The 13,822-nt window shown below is 59.4% G+C and overlaps 2 protein-coding genes across 6 annotated transcripts in view; one reads left to right on the top strand and one right to left on the bottom strand.

Annotated features, from left to right (window-relative positions):
* The window catches only part of SCAP (SREBF chaperone), a 67,401-nt gene extending 57,742 nt beyond the window's left edge, over positions 1-9,659 (top strand). For 3 of the 5 annotated variants that reach the window (XM_004419632.3, XM_087430883.1, XM_087430884.1), the window contains exons 10-23: positions 971-1,065; positions 2,515-2,613; positions 2,776-2,994; positions 3,837-4,213; positions 4,723-4,911; positions 4,984-5,185; positions 5,270-5,385; positions 5,514-6,039; positions 6,137-6,222; positions 8,166-8,248; positions 8,356-8,522; positions 8,705-8,785; positions 8,986-9,192; positions 9,275-9,659. In XM_004419632.3, coding sequence (XP_004419689.1) covers positions 971-1,065; positions 2,515-2,613; positions 2,776-2,994; positions 3,837-4,213; positions 4,723-4,911; positions 4,984-5,185; positions 5,270-5,385; positions 5,514-6,039; positions 6,137-6,222; positions 8,166-8,248; positions 8,356-8,522; positions 8,705-8,785; positions 8,986-9,192; positions 9,275-9,520 — 2,693 coding nt within the window. In that variant the 3' untranslated portion in view covers positions 9,521-9,659. Of the gene's footprint in view, positions 1-970; positions 1,066-2,514; positions 2,614-2,775; positions 2,995-3,836; positions 4,214-4,722; positions 4,912-4,983; positions 5,186-5,269; positions 5,386-5,513; positions 6,040-6,136; positions 6,223-8,165; positions 8,249-8,355; positions 8,523-8,546; positions 8,681-8,704; positions 8,786-8,985; positions 9,193-9,274 lie in introns of those variants that run through there. The other 2 variants (XM_014791518.2, XM_087430885.1) reach the window with 2 other exon arrangements.
* Positions 9,660-10,026: 367 nt separating this feature from the next.
* The window catches only part of PTPN23 (protein tyrosine phosphatase non-receptor type 23), a 32,668-nt gene continuing 28,872 nt past the window's right edge, over positions 10,027-13,822 (bottom strand). The window contains exons 19-25 of the mRNA XM_004419630.2: positions 13,603-13,782; positions 11,755-13,507; positions 11,490-11,674; positions 11,265-11,369; positions 11,039-11,177; positions 10,832-10,945; positions 10,027-10,757 (exon numbers count right to left, since the gene is read on the bottom strand). Of these exons, the coding sequence (XP_004419687.1) occupies positions 10,278-10,757; positions 10,832-10,945; positions 11,039-11,177; positions 11,265-11,369; positions 11,490-11,674; positions 11,755-13,507; positions 13,603-13,782 (2,956 nt within the window). The 3' untranslated portion in view covers positions 10,027-10,277. The remainder of the gene's footprint in view (positions 10,758-10,831; positions 10,946-11,038; positions 11,178-11,264; positions 11,370-11,489; positions 11,675-11,754; positions 13,508-13,602; positions 13,783-13,822) is intronic.

The raw sequence follows: 13,822 nt of genomic DNA, 5'->3' as shown, positions 1-13,822 counted from the left end.
AGCTTGTTAGCATGTGCCCTGAGGAACCATGGAGTCACTGGGCTATACTTTGTCCTGTTTCATGTGTCAATAAGAAAGCAAACCTGACTCTGCTGTGAGGCTCATGTGTGCCCCTTCATCCAGACTGGCACCTGGTGTTTTCTCTTCCTGCCTTACTCCACCACACTAGGCCCAGGCCCCTGGGGCTGGCCACTTCAGAGATACTGCCTCCAACCCTGCCAGAAAAGCCCCTGTGGCCTCAGTGGCAGGAGCTGGGGATCTGGGATTCTGGAGAATGCGAGAAAAAAGAGCCTGGGCCTGGAGGTCTGAACTCTTGCGCCTTCTCCTCCTAACCCCATTATCTGTGGGAATGGGGCTGGAGATGAGCTGTTATTCATTCGGCAGACCTTTCTGAGCTTCTGTGAGAGGCCAGGCCCTGCGCTAGATGTGGAGTTCTGAGGAGATGAAGGAAAGTGGCCTCTACCCACTAGGTGCTCAGAGCCTTACGCTTGCAACCGTGTAATAGCATGAGGCCCAGGGGCTTGCAATGGGGAGGGGCTTGAGAAAGAACACAGCTAGCTCTTCTGTCCCTGGAGCCCTTCTGCCACGTGGCAGGCAGACACACTTACGCTGTGCCTATGCAGACCAGACAAGGACAGTGTGTGGAGGCTGGATGTGCCAGAGTGGGTAGCACTTGGCTTTCCTCTTGGGTTTGCTTATCTCAGCATCTGCTTCTCCCTGCCCCTGATGGATATAGCTCTTCCCTGTACCCTCCAAGACCCCCCTTACCTGCAGCAGCTGTACAGTGATGGCAGCACCTTGGAGCCCAGGCATTGGGAGTCCTGAGTGTTGGGTACTTTTGTGGAATGGTTGCCTCAGAAGGCTGGGTGCCCTCCCCATGCCTCCACCCTCTGAGGACCACGAGGTTGTGTGCAGACGTATAGTGGACAGAGGTCATGTATTGGCCCCATGGCCCTGTTGTTCTCTGCAGGCCTAAGCAGCGAGAGCTGGTCCATCATGAAGAACATGGCCACAGAGCTGGGCATTATCCTCATTGGCTACTTCACCCTAGTGCCCGCTATCCAGGTAAGGCCCCAAGGCCTGCCACTTGGGTGAGCGTGGAACCAACTGCTGGGTTCCCCTGCTGTGCAGCCATGCATAGGGTGCACCCCTCTCAACACAGGCATCCTCGTCTATGAGATGGGGCCTCTTTGCTGCCAAGATGGTTGTTACTGTGCACAAGGTGCTCCCAGCATGCCTGGTTGAGGAGAAGTACTTAGTAAGCCCTGGCTGGGTTATGGCATTGAGCTCCCAGCCAAGCAGGCTCTGCCTCTGGCTTTGTCCTCTTATGCTCTCTCATTCAGCTAAGTGGCAGGAGGGGGCTTGGTGGGCACAGTGGAGGCTGGCGGTTGGCCTGCACTGCCAGTGCAGTTCCAGTCAGATCTGGTTCCCTATTTCTTAGGCAGAAACACTGTGGGGCCCCTTAACTGGTCCTGTCTTTCCTGGCCCTAGCCCTGAGCCACAGCTGCAGCTTCCAGACACATGGCTTCCCCGTAGGAGGGCCACCAGCCATTGCCAAGAGTTGCCCCAGCTCTTTGCAAAGTGCCCTCACTCAGCTGTGAGCAGAGGTGGAGGTGGACCTACTGTGTCGGAAGCCCAGACTGTTGCCGACCATTCTGGGAGGAGTTGCACAAAGGGAATGATGCTTCATCTCCCCCCTCCTCTTCTCCCAGGGCTGGCAGGCCTGCTGAGGTGTGGGGATGAGCAGGGAGCATAAGGGCTCCAAGCTTTTCCCCCAGATGGCCCAGAGAGCAATTGCAGGACATAGTGCAGTCTTGGGCCATTAGAGCCATCATGACTACTGTGCCATCATGTGCTAGATCCTTCATCTTACCCCAGATTTGAGTAGAAGCTGTGGTGATGTGCCAGAGGTCTCAAGGGCAGGGGAGGAAAACTTAAATCTTAGAAAATTCCACCTATCAACAGAGCTTGGGGAGCAGAGACTACATTTTATCAATTTTAGGGCAGAATTAATTCCCTCCTGGCCTCTCTCCCTCCCTTCATTGGTCCAGTGTAGTCACTGGCCAGGAACCTTTCCGAGTGCCCTCAAATCGGGTCAGGCCTGGGCTCTGGGTATGTGTTGGTCCATGGCAGATGAGCAGGGCCACGCGCTCAGTGGGGGAGGGCTTTTTGGGTAGCAGGCTGATGGGGCTCAGAGCTTTCCAAGTTGGGTCAGGCCCTCCTCTCTAGGGGGATCAGAAGGTTCAGGGAGAGCACCCACCCTTCGGCCTTCTCTGGATAAGGGTGTGAGGGGTCTCTGCTGCCCCCTGGTGGGAAGGGAGGGAGCCGCTGGCACTGTCCCTCCTGTCCTTGGCCACTCCCAGATTCAGAACTACCAGCATCTCTCTTCTTTATCTCTGCTCTGCCCTACCTGCCACTGCCCTGCAGATTCTGAGGTGCCCGCAGGCAGGGAACTGCTTCTCTAGGGTGCTGGGCCATGAGGTCATGGTGTCCCTTCATCTGCTCTAATTCCAGGAGTTCTGTCTCTTTGCTGTCGTGGGCCTGGTGTCTGACTTCTTCCTTCAGATGCTGTTTTTCACCACTGTCCTGTCCATTGACATTCGCCGGATGGAGGTAGGAGAGGGCTGAGCCCTGCCCCACCCACCTTCTCCTCAGCCCTGGCTGTGCTCAGGGGATCTCGGGTGAGAGAGGTACAGACCTTGGGCAGGGGCAGTGGCCCCATGTGGGCAGCCTCTGGACAGCACGCTCAGGCCCTGACCACTGCACCCCCAACAGCTAGCAGACCTGAACAAACGGCTGCCCCCTGAGGCCTGCCTGCCCCCAGCTAAGCCAGTGGGGCGGCCAGCACGCTTCGAAAGGCAACTGGCTGTGCGGCCATCCACACCCTACACCATCACGCTGCAACCATCTTCCTTCCGGAACCTGCGGCTGCCCAAGAGGCTGCGTGTCATCTACTTCCTGGCCCGCACCCGCCTGGCTCAGCGCCTCATCATGGTACCTGCCTTCCCTGCCCTGCCCTCCTCCAAGGGCCAGCACTCAATTCCCTGTTGAATTTTGTACTTTGCCTTGGAGGTGGGGGATGCTCCTCAGGCCCTTGTGGCCTCTTGAAGCCCAGCTTTGGGAAGCTACCCACCATACTCTCCTGCCCAGGCCCCATGGTTTCTGAGGTGATAAGCCTATTTCTGGGAGAAGCAGCCCTGAGGTTGTCAGGTTGAGGAGTCATCATCTCCCCAGAATGACCTGGGACAGGAACCTGCTAAATGGGGTGCTCTGAGATGGAACCATCATGATTCCCTGAGTCAGGGTTCACTGGCTGCTACATAGTGTGCAGACATCAGAAAATGCTGGGTAAAGTAATTTACCTGCTGGGATGGCTGCTGGCTGACAGCACCTCTCCCAACGAATGGAAGTGGGAGGGCAGCAAGGCTGAGGCCGTCTGAGGACCAGGACGCGTGGGTGTCTCTGGAGCAGGTCAGGCAGCCGGTCCCTCTGGCCATGGGAATGGTGGCAGCTTTCTGGCCCTAGCTGAGATGGGCACTGGGGGTAGAAAAGTTCTGTATCAAACTCAAGGGTGCTCCTCTGTATTTCCAGGCCAGGAAACCCAAACCGTGACCATAGAAGGGGAACTAGGTCCCTCCAATGGCAATTGGCCCCAGGTGATAGTGGGAGGACTGGGGAAACAGAAGGGAAGGACAGATACGGGCCTGTGTTCTCTCCCCACCCCAGGCCTGAGGTCCCCATGCTGCCTCCTTCTAGCATGAAGTCCAAGTCTGCTGGGGGTTGGAGCTGCCTATTCCTCCCAGAGGCCCCACTGAGCACCTCATGTCCCCCTGCAGGCTGGCACTGTTGTCTGGATCGGCATCCTGGTGTACACAGACCCAGCAGGGCTACGCACCTACCTTGCTGCCCAGGTGACAGAACAGAGCCCACTGGGCGAGGGCGCCCTGACTCCCATGCCTGTGCCTAGTGGTGTGCTGCCTGCCAGCCACCCGGACCCTGCCTTTTCCATCTTCCCACCTGATGCCCCTAAGTTACCTGAGAACCAGACATTGCCAGGGGAGCTACCCGAGCCTGGTGGTCCGATAGAGGGTGTCTATGACAGTCCAGTCCCAGAGGTAACCTGGGGGCCTGAGGACGAGGAACTTTGGAGGAAATTGTCCTTCCGCCACTGGCCGACGCTCTTCAGCTATTACAACATCACACTGGCAAAGAGGTGAGTTGGGCTGTGCCAGTGGTCACCTCCTCACTGGCTGGGAGGAGACCCACTGCTTTGAATTCTGTTTCCTTTCAAATAATAAAATACCCATAAGGTTGTGAGGTAGGAACCAGTGCTCCAGGCAGCCACAACCCAAGACGGTGGCCCTGGGCCCTGCTCTGGGGAGTCACAGGTTGCTGCCTGTTGGTGAGAATGAGATCCACCCACTTGCTACTGCTCGCTGTGTGCCAGGATGGGTGATGGAGACAGCCCCCACTGCAGGGATGGCTGCTTGAGTGCTGGTGTCTGTGACAGAGCAAGGTTGGAGTACCAGAGCTGGGCTGGGGAGAGGCCTGCCTCTGTCCCCACTGCCCATACTGAGAAGACTGTACTGAGAGGGTGGTGGTTGCTGAGTCGGGCAGGTCGAGCTGAGTCCTGCATGGAGAGTAGGGAGGGGTCTGGGGCAGCAGCAGGAGGGACCCTTCTGAGGGCATCCCCTCTGAGGCTCCCCACCTGCCCGGTCCCAGGTACATCAGCCTGCTGCCTGTCATCCCGGTCACGCTCCACCTGAACCCGAAGGAGGCCCTGGAGGGGCGGCACCCTCAGGACAGCCGCAGTGCCTGGCCCCCGCTGCAGCCCGGGCCAGGTGGGCTCTGGGAGGCCGGCCCCAAGGGGCCAGGTGTGGTGCAGGCCCATGGAGATGTCACTCTGTACAAGTAAGGCCCGTGGGGGCGGGGGTGGTGGTGGGAGAGCCAGGGCGCGCCTTACCACTGTCCCACCTGGCACAGGGTGGCAGCGCTTGGCCTGGCCGCGGGCATTCTCCTCGTGTTACTGCTGCTCTGCCTCTACCGCGTGCTCTGCCCGCGCAACTACGGGCAGCCCGGCAGTGGGCCGGGCCGGCGGCGGCGCGGGGACCTGCCCTGTGACGACTATGGCTATGCGCCACCTGAGACAGAGATTGTGCCCCTGGTGCTGCGTGGGCACCTCATGGTGAGTGTGACCCAGGGCCTGGGGGGCGCCTGGGGCCTTGCCAACGCCAGTGCCCATGCCCATGTGCATGTCACGCTTCCGCAGGACATCGAATGTCTGGCCAGTGATGGCATGCTGCTGGTGAGCTGTTGCCTGGCGGGCCACGTCTGCGTGTGGGATGCACAGACTGGGGACTGCCTCACACGCATCCCACGCCCAGGGTAGGGGCCCCCCCTTCCACGCCCCTCCCCTGTCCCAACCCCGACTCTGTCCCCCCCTACCTCTCACCATTCCCTGTCATCCCCTGCCATCCTCCACTGTCCTCACTCTGCCCTCTTGGCTCCCCCAGCAGGCAGCGCCGGGACAGTGGTGTTGGCAGTGTGTTCGAGGCTCAGGAGAGCTGGGAACGGCTGTCAGATGGCGGGAAGGGTGGCCCAGAGGAGCTTGGGGACAGCCCTCCGCTGCGGCACCGCCCCCGGGGCCCCCCACCACCTTCCCTCTTCGGGGACCAGCCGGACCTCACCTGCTTGATTGATACCAACTTCTCAGCGCAGCTGCAGCTCTCAGAACCCGCTCAGCCAGAGCCCCGGCACCGGGCGAGCTGCGGCCGCACTCGGGACTCCCTGGGCTATGACTTCAGCCGCTTGGTGCAGCGAGTGTACCAGGAGGAGGGGTTGGCGCCCGTCCACTCACCAGCCCTGCGCCCCTCCTCACCTGGGCCTACACTGCCCCAGGCCCCTGAGGATGAGGGGGGCTCTCCTCCAGAGAAGGGCTCCCTTTCCCTCACCTGGGCCCCCAGCGCAGACGGCTCCATCTGGAGCCTGGAGCTGCAGGGCAACCTCATCGTGGTGGGGCGGAGCAGTGGCCGGCTGGAGGTGGGCAGAGGGGCTGGAGGTGGGCAGAGGGGTCCTCCACACTGGGGGCTTATGGGCCTTCCTGGCCCGCAGGTGCTCACAGCTTCTGGGCTTGCAGGTATGGGACGCCATCGAGGGCCTGCTACACTGCAGCAGCGAGGAGGTCTCCTCGGGCATCACGGCCCTCGTCTTCCTGGACAAAAGGTGTGAGTGCTGGGTTGCCTGGCTCAACCCCAGACATCCCCAGCCCTTCCTGGCCAGGCCATACTCTCTGAGTTTGAGTCCTGGCTCCCCTTCACTGGTGTGTGACTCAACTTCCCTTCTCGGTGCCCAGCCCCACACCTGTGAACAGTGGGTAGTCCACCTCAACAGGAGGGGTGACAACCAAAAGAGTTAACTGGTAGGAAGCACTTAGAATAGGGCTTGGCAAATGGTGAGCTCCCAGGGCCCTTAACCACTGTGACAGTGGGGAGTGGCTCACCCTTCTGAAGCCAAAGTATCTCTAATAAGCCTGTCAATACTGACCTTTCTGGGTTTCTTGGCTGCATTTTCAGTTATAGAAAAATGCATTTTCAGAAGAACCTTCTTGTTAAAACTTTTCTTTCTCTTTGATGGTGGACACTGTTATCACCTCCCTCCGTAGCACGCCTCTTGGCTGTAGGTATTCCCAGGGCTCCATCTCCATCTGGCTGGGAGGGTCTCAGCCACCTGGGCTTTGGCTTCCACCTCTGGGCTCATAAACCCAGGTCTCACCCATGACCAGGTGCCTCCTGCTGAGTGCTTCACCTGCCTATCTCATATGGGCTCTTCCTTCCAGGGTCCCTGACCATATGTGGCACCACCATCTAAGCTAGAGCTTGAGCTTTTTTTTCTTGGGGTAGGGGGTACCCCTTGTCCTTAGCTCTTTCAATTTCTTTCTTTCTTTTTTTTTTTTTTTAAGCAAAATCGGCACTGCACTAACATCTGTTGTCAATCTTCCTCTTTTTCGTGTTTCTCCCCAAAGCCCCAGTACATAATTGTATATCATAGTTGTAGAGTTGTAGCTCCTCTACGTGGGACGCCACCTCAGCATGGCTTGATGAGCGGTGAATAGGTCCACACTCAGGATCCAAACTGGCAAATCCCAGGCCCACCAAAGCTGAACACGCAAACTTAACTGCTATGCCACCGGGCTGGCCCCTCTCTCGATTTCTGTTGGCTGCTGCTGTCATTCCTGCCACCACCAGGCTTCTTGCACAGGCCTTGTTCAGCATCCTACCCTCCAGCCTCGCCAAGTTCATTAGGATCCCCAAGCTTGGAAATTCTCCCTTGCTTCTTGTTTTTTTTTTTTTCAGTTTTAGGGAAAGCCCATGGTCTCAGTCCAACAGGCAGAGTTCCTAGTGACTATGGTCTCTCCTCCTTGCCCTCCCCTTTTCCGTACACCAAGCCTTCCCCAGCTCTGCCGTGGGCCCTTCCAGTTCCTGGGCGGAGGTTGTAGCCATGCATTGCCTTTTGCTTGAGTGAGATTTTGAGCCCCACTCACTTCGAGGCTTTGGGGCCACTGGGCAAATGTCCCCATCTCTGCCTGTCAGCCTGTGCCTAGGAATTCCTAGGCAGTGAAGAAAACTCTTGTTTCTTTATGGAAAAAGGAAGTGGAGTGGGTGGTCCTTGGGTCGAAGCTGCTTCTATGTGCTGGAGACAGCAGTACCTCCTGCAGCGGCAGAACACAGCCCCACCTCAGGTCTTATTTCCCCTGCTCAGAAGCCTTTCCTTTAGCTCCAGGCTATGAAGAGGAACCCTCCCCATGCTTTTTCTTTTTTTTTTTTTCCTTTTAGTTTGCAGTCTTAGGTGATGTTCCCCAGGTACCACTTTACATTTATTAGCTCATTTACTCGTTGTGACCACCCTGTGAGGTGCGTACTGTTGTCCCCGTTTCACAGATGAAGAAACTGAGGCACAGAGAGGTTAATAATTAGAGTTGCAACCTGGGCCATCCAGCTTCAGCATCTGTTCCCCAGCACCTGTCCTTCCCTCTTGGCCATGGTCCCTCCTGTCTCTGTTGTTCCCACATGCTCAGTGGAGCTGAGCCTGTCAAGTAGCCGTGGTGCTTGGCCTCAAGGCTGGGGGCTCTGAGGGAGAGCCCCCTGGCAGCTGCTCTTCTCTTCCAGGATTGTGGCTGCCCGGCTCAATGGTTCTCTTGATTTCTTCTCCTTGGAGACGCACACTGCCCTCAGCCCGCTGCAGTTCCGAGGTCAGAGGGCCTGGGCTGGGCAGGTGCCTGCACCTGGTGGGTGGAGTTCAGGGGCTGCCTGTAAGGTGTCTTCTCCGAGATCTCTCACTTGGCCTCTTGTCCCCAAGGGACCCCAGGGCGGGGCAATTCCCCTGCATCCCCCGTGTACAGCAGCAGTGACACGGTGGCCTGTCGCCTGACCCACACAGTACCCTGTGCACACCAGAAACCCATCACAGCCCTGAAGGCCGCTGCCGGGCGCCTTGTGACTGGGAGCCAAGACCACACACTGAGAGTGAGTGTTGGCTCCATCTCTTAGGTGCCAGGGTGGCCTAGCACAAGGGACGAGGAGCATTTGGGGTCAGTCAGGGAGAGCCTGGAGGTGTCCTGGATGAATTGTGCAAGGGAATTCTTGGCCAAAGTATAATTTGGAAAACACCGGAGAGACCAGAACCTGATGCCCGTCCCTGCCCCCAGGTGTTCCGTCTGGAGGACTCATGCTGCCTCTTCACCCTGCAGGGCCACTCAGGGGCCATCACAGCTGTGTACATTGACCAGGTGAGGGGCCTATGGGGGGCTGTGGGGGGTGCAGGAGTACCAAGCCAGGCCATGGCCCTTGTTTCTGATTCCTGGGAGCTGGCCACCAAGGGCCTTTTGGAAAGTAGAGTGAGGGCCCACACCCACCAGGGCCCTAGGACACCTTTATGTATCAAGGTATTCCACCTCAGTGACCCGGCTCCCTGGGCCTGTTTCCCTAGACCATGGTGCTGGCCAGTGGAGGACAAGATGGGGCCATCTGCCTCTGGGATGTGCTGACTGGCAGCCGGGTCAGCCACATGTTCGCTCACCGTGGGGATGTCACCTCCCTCACCTGTACCACCTCCTGCGTCATCAGCAGTGGCCTGGATGACCTCATCAGCATCTGGGACCGCAGCACAGGCATCAAGCTCTACTCCATTCAGCAGGTAGGCAGGTTGGGAGCCACAGTATTCTTCGTGTCTTAGAGAAGGACTCAAGACACTGAGCCTGTCATGTCCTTGCCTCTAGGACCTGGGCTGTGGTGCAAGCTTGGGTGTCATCTCAGACAACCTGCTGGTGACCGGCGGCCAGGGCTGTGTCTCCTTTTGGGACCTAAACTACGGGGACCTGTTACAGACAGTCTACCTGGGGAAGAACAGTGAGGCCCAGCCTGCCCGCCAGATCCTGGTGCTGGACAATGCTGCCATTGTCTGCAACTTTGGCAGCGAGCTCAGCCTGGTGTATGTGCCCTCTGTGCTGGAAAAGCTGGACTGAGGGTGGGCAGCAGCTGCGCCCCTCTCAGCTAGCCACACAGGGCCAATGCACTGGACCTAGACTGGGGGGAGGAGACAAGTCTTCTGCAAGCTGCCTCATGACTGTAATATTATTAAACTACTTTTTTTTTTAAATCACATCTGCCAGAGGCCTTGTGCTCTACTTGCGTCTTCCCCTAGAGGAGATTCTGCGTCACTAACAAACAAACAAACATACTCCCTCCCTGTGCTTAAACTTTAGCACTTGGTTAGATTTCTCTCACCTCAGAGCCGCTCCAGGCAGGAGCTATACAAGAAGCGGATAGGGACAGTTACAGGGTGGGGGAGGCACAGCAAGCAAGCACTAGAGGCTTTCTTACTTAACCATTTCAGAGGTGTGGAAACCAATGGTGGCTCAAGGTCATCCTTCTACCCATCCACATCCAAGCCCACTAAACATACCACATTTCAGATGGTGCTACTGGGGCTCAGGCTCCCTCCCTGAGGCAACAATGGACAGACACTGGCCACAGAATAGGTTGGTTTATTATTACTTCAATAGCAAAGAGCTGAAAAATGTCAGGTCTCACAAAGGAGCAGAACCTGACCCAAGGCCCGTGATGCATCTCTACCCCACAGGGGTGTGGGCTGGGCCAGGCAGGGCTGAAGGCAGCAGGAATGGGAGTAAGAGACCAGGCCCACCCCGAGAGGCCCTGCTGAGCATGGGCAGACAGGCATGGGAAGTGATGTAGTGTAAGGACCAGGCAGGCAAAGCCTATTCAGGTCTTGTTGAGTGTCCAGAGTGGATCCAGAAGGCTGAGAGGGTCATCAGTGGGCCGGGCAGCCCGCAGACCCTGCCCATTATGGGCCTGCAGAAAGTTCTGCTTGCTCATCCGCTGCTTTCCCCGCAAGGAGCTGTCCAGGGAGAAGGCCTCAGGAGTTAGGGAGGCCAGCAACTCCAGGGAAGAGGAGGGGGGCCCCAGGCTGGGGACCTCAGGTACTGGCTGCTCTTCCTCAGGCTGGGGGGCCTCAGGCAGGGGTGAGGAGAGAGTGGGTGGGGAGGAAGATGGGAGCTGGGTAGACTCTGGGAGGCTGGCTGGTGGCAGGCCAGGGGGCTCTACGGGGCCTGGCAGGCTCGGGGCTGGGGAATCCAAGCCCCCAGGAGGCCGGATGCTGAGCTTGGCGATAGTAGCCTGGATGGAGCTGATGGGCACGTCTCCACCAAGGACCAGGTCCTGGGAGTCCTGAGGAAGGTGATTCTGAGAAGACAGAACTGGGTGAAAACGGGGGTCCACGAGGCTGGCCCAATAGCCCCTAGGGACTCCTTCCTCACCTTCTGGCTGACGCTTGTGCCAGCCGAGGGTTTGCACGGAGGGGGCATGCCGTGGCGCTGCAGGACCTGCTCCACGTGTCTTACCACTGCCTCGTGGCAGAACCTGAGGTGCAGCTGCAGAGGTGCATTTGGCTTGGTCAGCTGGGCAGGGCCCTGTGACCCCAGGGCAGAAGGCCCATCCCAGCACCCGCCTGCCCAGACCCTCACTTTTTCCTGTAGCATGTGTTTCCTCTGCTGCCGCATACGCCGCACCAGCTGAGGCAGGTCAGGAATCCCGTTTCCAGCCTCTACCTCCTGCACAGCTGCGTAGAGCAGTGCAAAGGCTCCCGTGCGGCCCACCCCGGAGCTGCAGCAGGAAGGGAGTGTAAGGCCAGCCCAAAAGCCCATAGAGGAGAAACCTCAGGCAGCTGCCCACCCCCTACCTGCACCCTACCTGCAGTGCACGATGATGGGTGTGTGCAGGGGTCGCTGGTGCAGGTAATGTGCATGTACCTCCTGAATGAAGCGCAGCAGGTTGCTGGGGCTGTCGGGCAGGCCTCTGCAGGGGCAGGGCAGGGCCTTTGAGCCAGACCTGATCTGAGGCCCTCACCACCCCTACCTGCACCAAGGAGCAGACAGCCCCCAGGACCCCAACCACCAGCCGGGGCAGCATACGCACAACTCAGGCCAAGTGGAGAAGTGGAGGTGCACGAGGGAACGCTTAAGGCTCTGGTCACGGAACTGCAGGCTCAGCACCCGCTCCACGTGGGTCTCAGTGGTGCGGACACTGCTCAGGGCCAGGCTCAGGGCACCGTGCACCATGGGCTGGCCCCTCTCAGTGGGGAAGTAGCGTGCCACCTTTTGCTGAGGGGCAAATAGATGGGGCAGTTAGGGCTGGTTCTCCAGGGTCCCTCCTGGGCGCCCACCCAACCTCTCCCTCTCACCTTCTCCATTTCAACCTCAGACACCAACATGACAATGACCGACACTTTCTGTTCATGCACCATGAGCCAGAAGTCAGCAGCTGTGCCAGGCAGTGGGGCCTGGGTGGCCACCAAGGGTGGGCAGTATGGCGAAAGCCCCTCCACACGGCTGGCGTTGATATAGTCATCCTTGCCCGAGCGCAGCACCACGCGGTTACTATCATAGGGCATGACATCCTGGTGCCGGTTCTTCAGTGAGTAGCAGCGGGCGATGGCGATGGAACGGCCACGGGCATCGTGTTCCTGTGCATCTTGCAGCTCTCGCCAGACAGCGTCCAGAGCCCCTGCATCGCCCAACTGGCCCCGAAACGCCTCCAGCTCCTGCTGCAACTGCTGCAGCCTCTCAGGGTGCTCATAGGGGTCCCGCTCAATCAGCCGCAGGGCCTGTGGCCGCCGGCCCTCAGCCGCATCCACCTTAGTAGGCTGCAGCAAGGGCTGTCCACCCCCAGGAGGCTGAGTGCCTCCATGCTGACTCTCAGGGCTGGAGGAGAGCAGATCTGCAGCCGCAGTGCTGTGGCGCAGGCATGAGGGTGGCTCTGCTGCTGGGGGCCGAGGAGGTACTGGGCCAGGCCCTGGTGATGGGGCAGGTGAAGGCACGAGGTGGGGACTCGGGGTGGGCTGGCTGGCAGGCGGGGGGCCTTGAATAGAGAGAGGGGCTGCCTGGGGGCCTAGGGGCCTGGAGGCAGGGGCAGGACCATATGCCAGGGTGGGACGGGGAGGCTGAGGGGGCGCAGGGCTGGAGAAAGGCAGAGCCCCTGAATGGGGGGGCAGCGGGTCCTGAGAGGGACTGGGGTAGAGCTGGGTGTGCAGGGGTGGTGGTCGCTGCCCCAGAACACCAGGCTGGGGGGCAAAGGAATACGGGGGTTGAGGGGCTGCCAGTCCTGGAGCCTGGGGTGGGAGGAGGTGCGGATGCTGGAGCAGAAGGGGCTGCTGGGGGGGCAGGGTCCCAAAGGCTGCTTGTGCGGGCTGAGGCTGGGACCCAACCCTTGGGGCTGGAAAACCTGTAGGGATCCCAGGAGAAAAGTGGTGCTGGGCTGGGAGGGGTTGCTTGGCCCCTATAGGGTAGGTGTAGGGCATGGGCAGTGGCTGTTGTGGGGGCACTGGGAAGCAGGGCTGGGGAGGAGCAGGGCTGGGGTTTGGCCGTGGTGCTGCGTGGCTGGAGATGGGGGCCTGGATACTATCTACTGTGGTGGTGGCTGGCCGAACCCCCATGGTCAACTCGGGGCCGGAGAACTGGGGAGGTGGGGCTGAGGGCAGACCTGTGACTGCTGGGGGTGGCCCTACCCCACCATAGGGACTGCTCACCACACCATGCTGGGGGGAGGATCGGGGCACAAGGCCCAGCTCTGGTGTGTAGGCAGGGGCTGGATAGAGAGCAGGTCCAGGTACCACAGCAATTGCAGGATGCCCTGGTGCCTGGGGGACCCTGGGCTGCAACATCTGGGTGGGGCCCGAGTAGGTACCAGGGGGTAAGGGGCCTGAGAGATAGTGGGGTCCTGGTCCTGCAGAGCCAGGGAAGGGGCTGGGAGCAAAGTGGAGTGGGACAGCAGTTCCTAGGAAGGTGTCGGGTGGCCGTGGGCCAGCCACCATGTCAGGGGGCAGACTACGCAGCTCCTCGGGCAGGTCTCCTGTCTCCACTGCCTCACCCTCCTCTCTGCGGGGCAGCAGCGGCTTTGGGGCCGTGGGCCGTGGTGGTGGCTTCTTCTTCAGCTCCCTGTGGGACAACGTAAGTAAGAAGTGGAGCCAAACTCCCATTGGCACAGCCTGGGTCTGGGCTGCAGCCGTGCCTGGGCCCCAGGCCACTCTCACCTGTCCAGGAGCTGCTGGCGGGCAGCCTCGCGGGCCTGGCAGATAGACTGCGCTCGTTCCAAGAGAGCGGTCACCTTGCTCTCCAGGTCCGCATAGAAGTCTTTGCCCTCCTGGGACTTCTTCATCAGGTCCTCATAGGCTTCATAAGAGGCCACTAGGGTCTGTAGTGTGGAGTTCCACCTGGTGGACAGAAGGGCCGGCAGGAGGTGAGCAGCTGGAG

This window comes from Ceratotherium simum, chromosome 5, assembly GCF_057802395.1.
Source record: "Ceratotherium simum simum isolate JZ-2026a chromosome 5, ASM5780239v1, whole genome shotgun sequence".
NCBI lineage: Eukaryota > Metazoa > Chordata > Mammalia > Perissodactyla > Rhinocerotidae > Ceratotherium > Ceratotherium simum.
The sequence above is the reverse complement of the archived record's forward strand: the minus strand, read 5'-3'. Positions and strand labels throughout refer to the sequence as shown.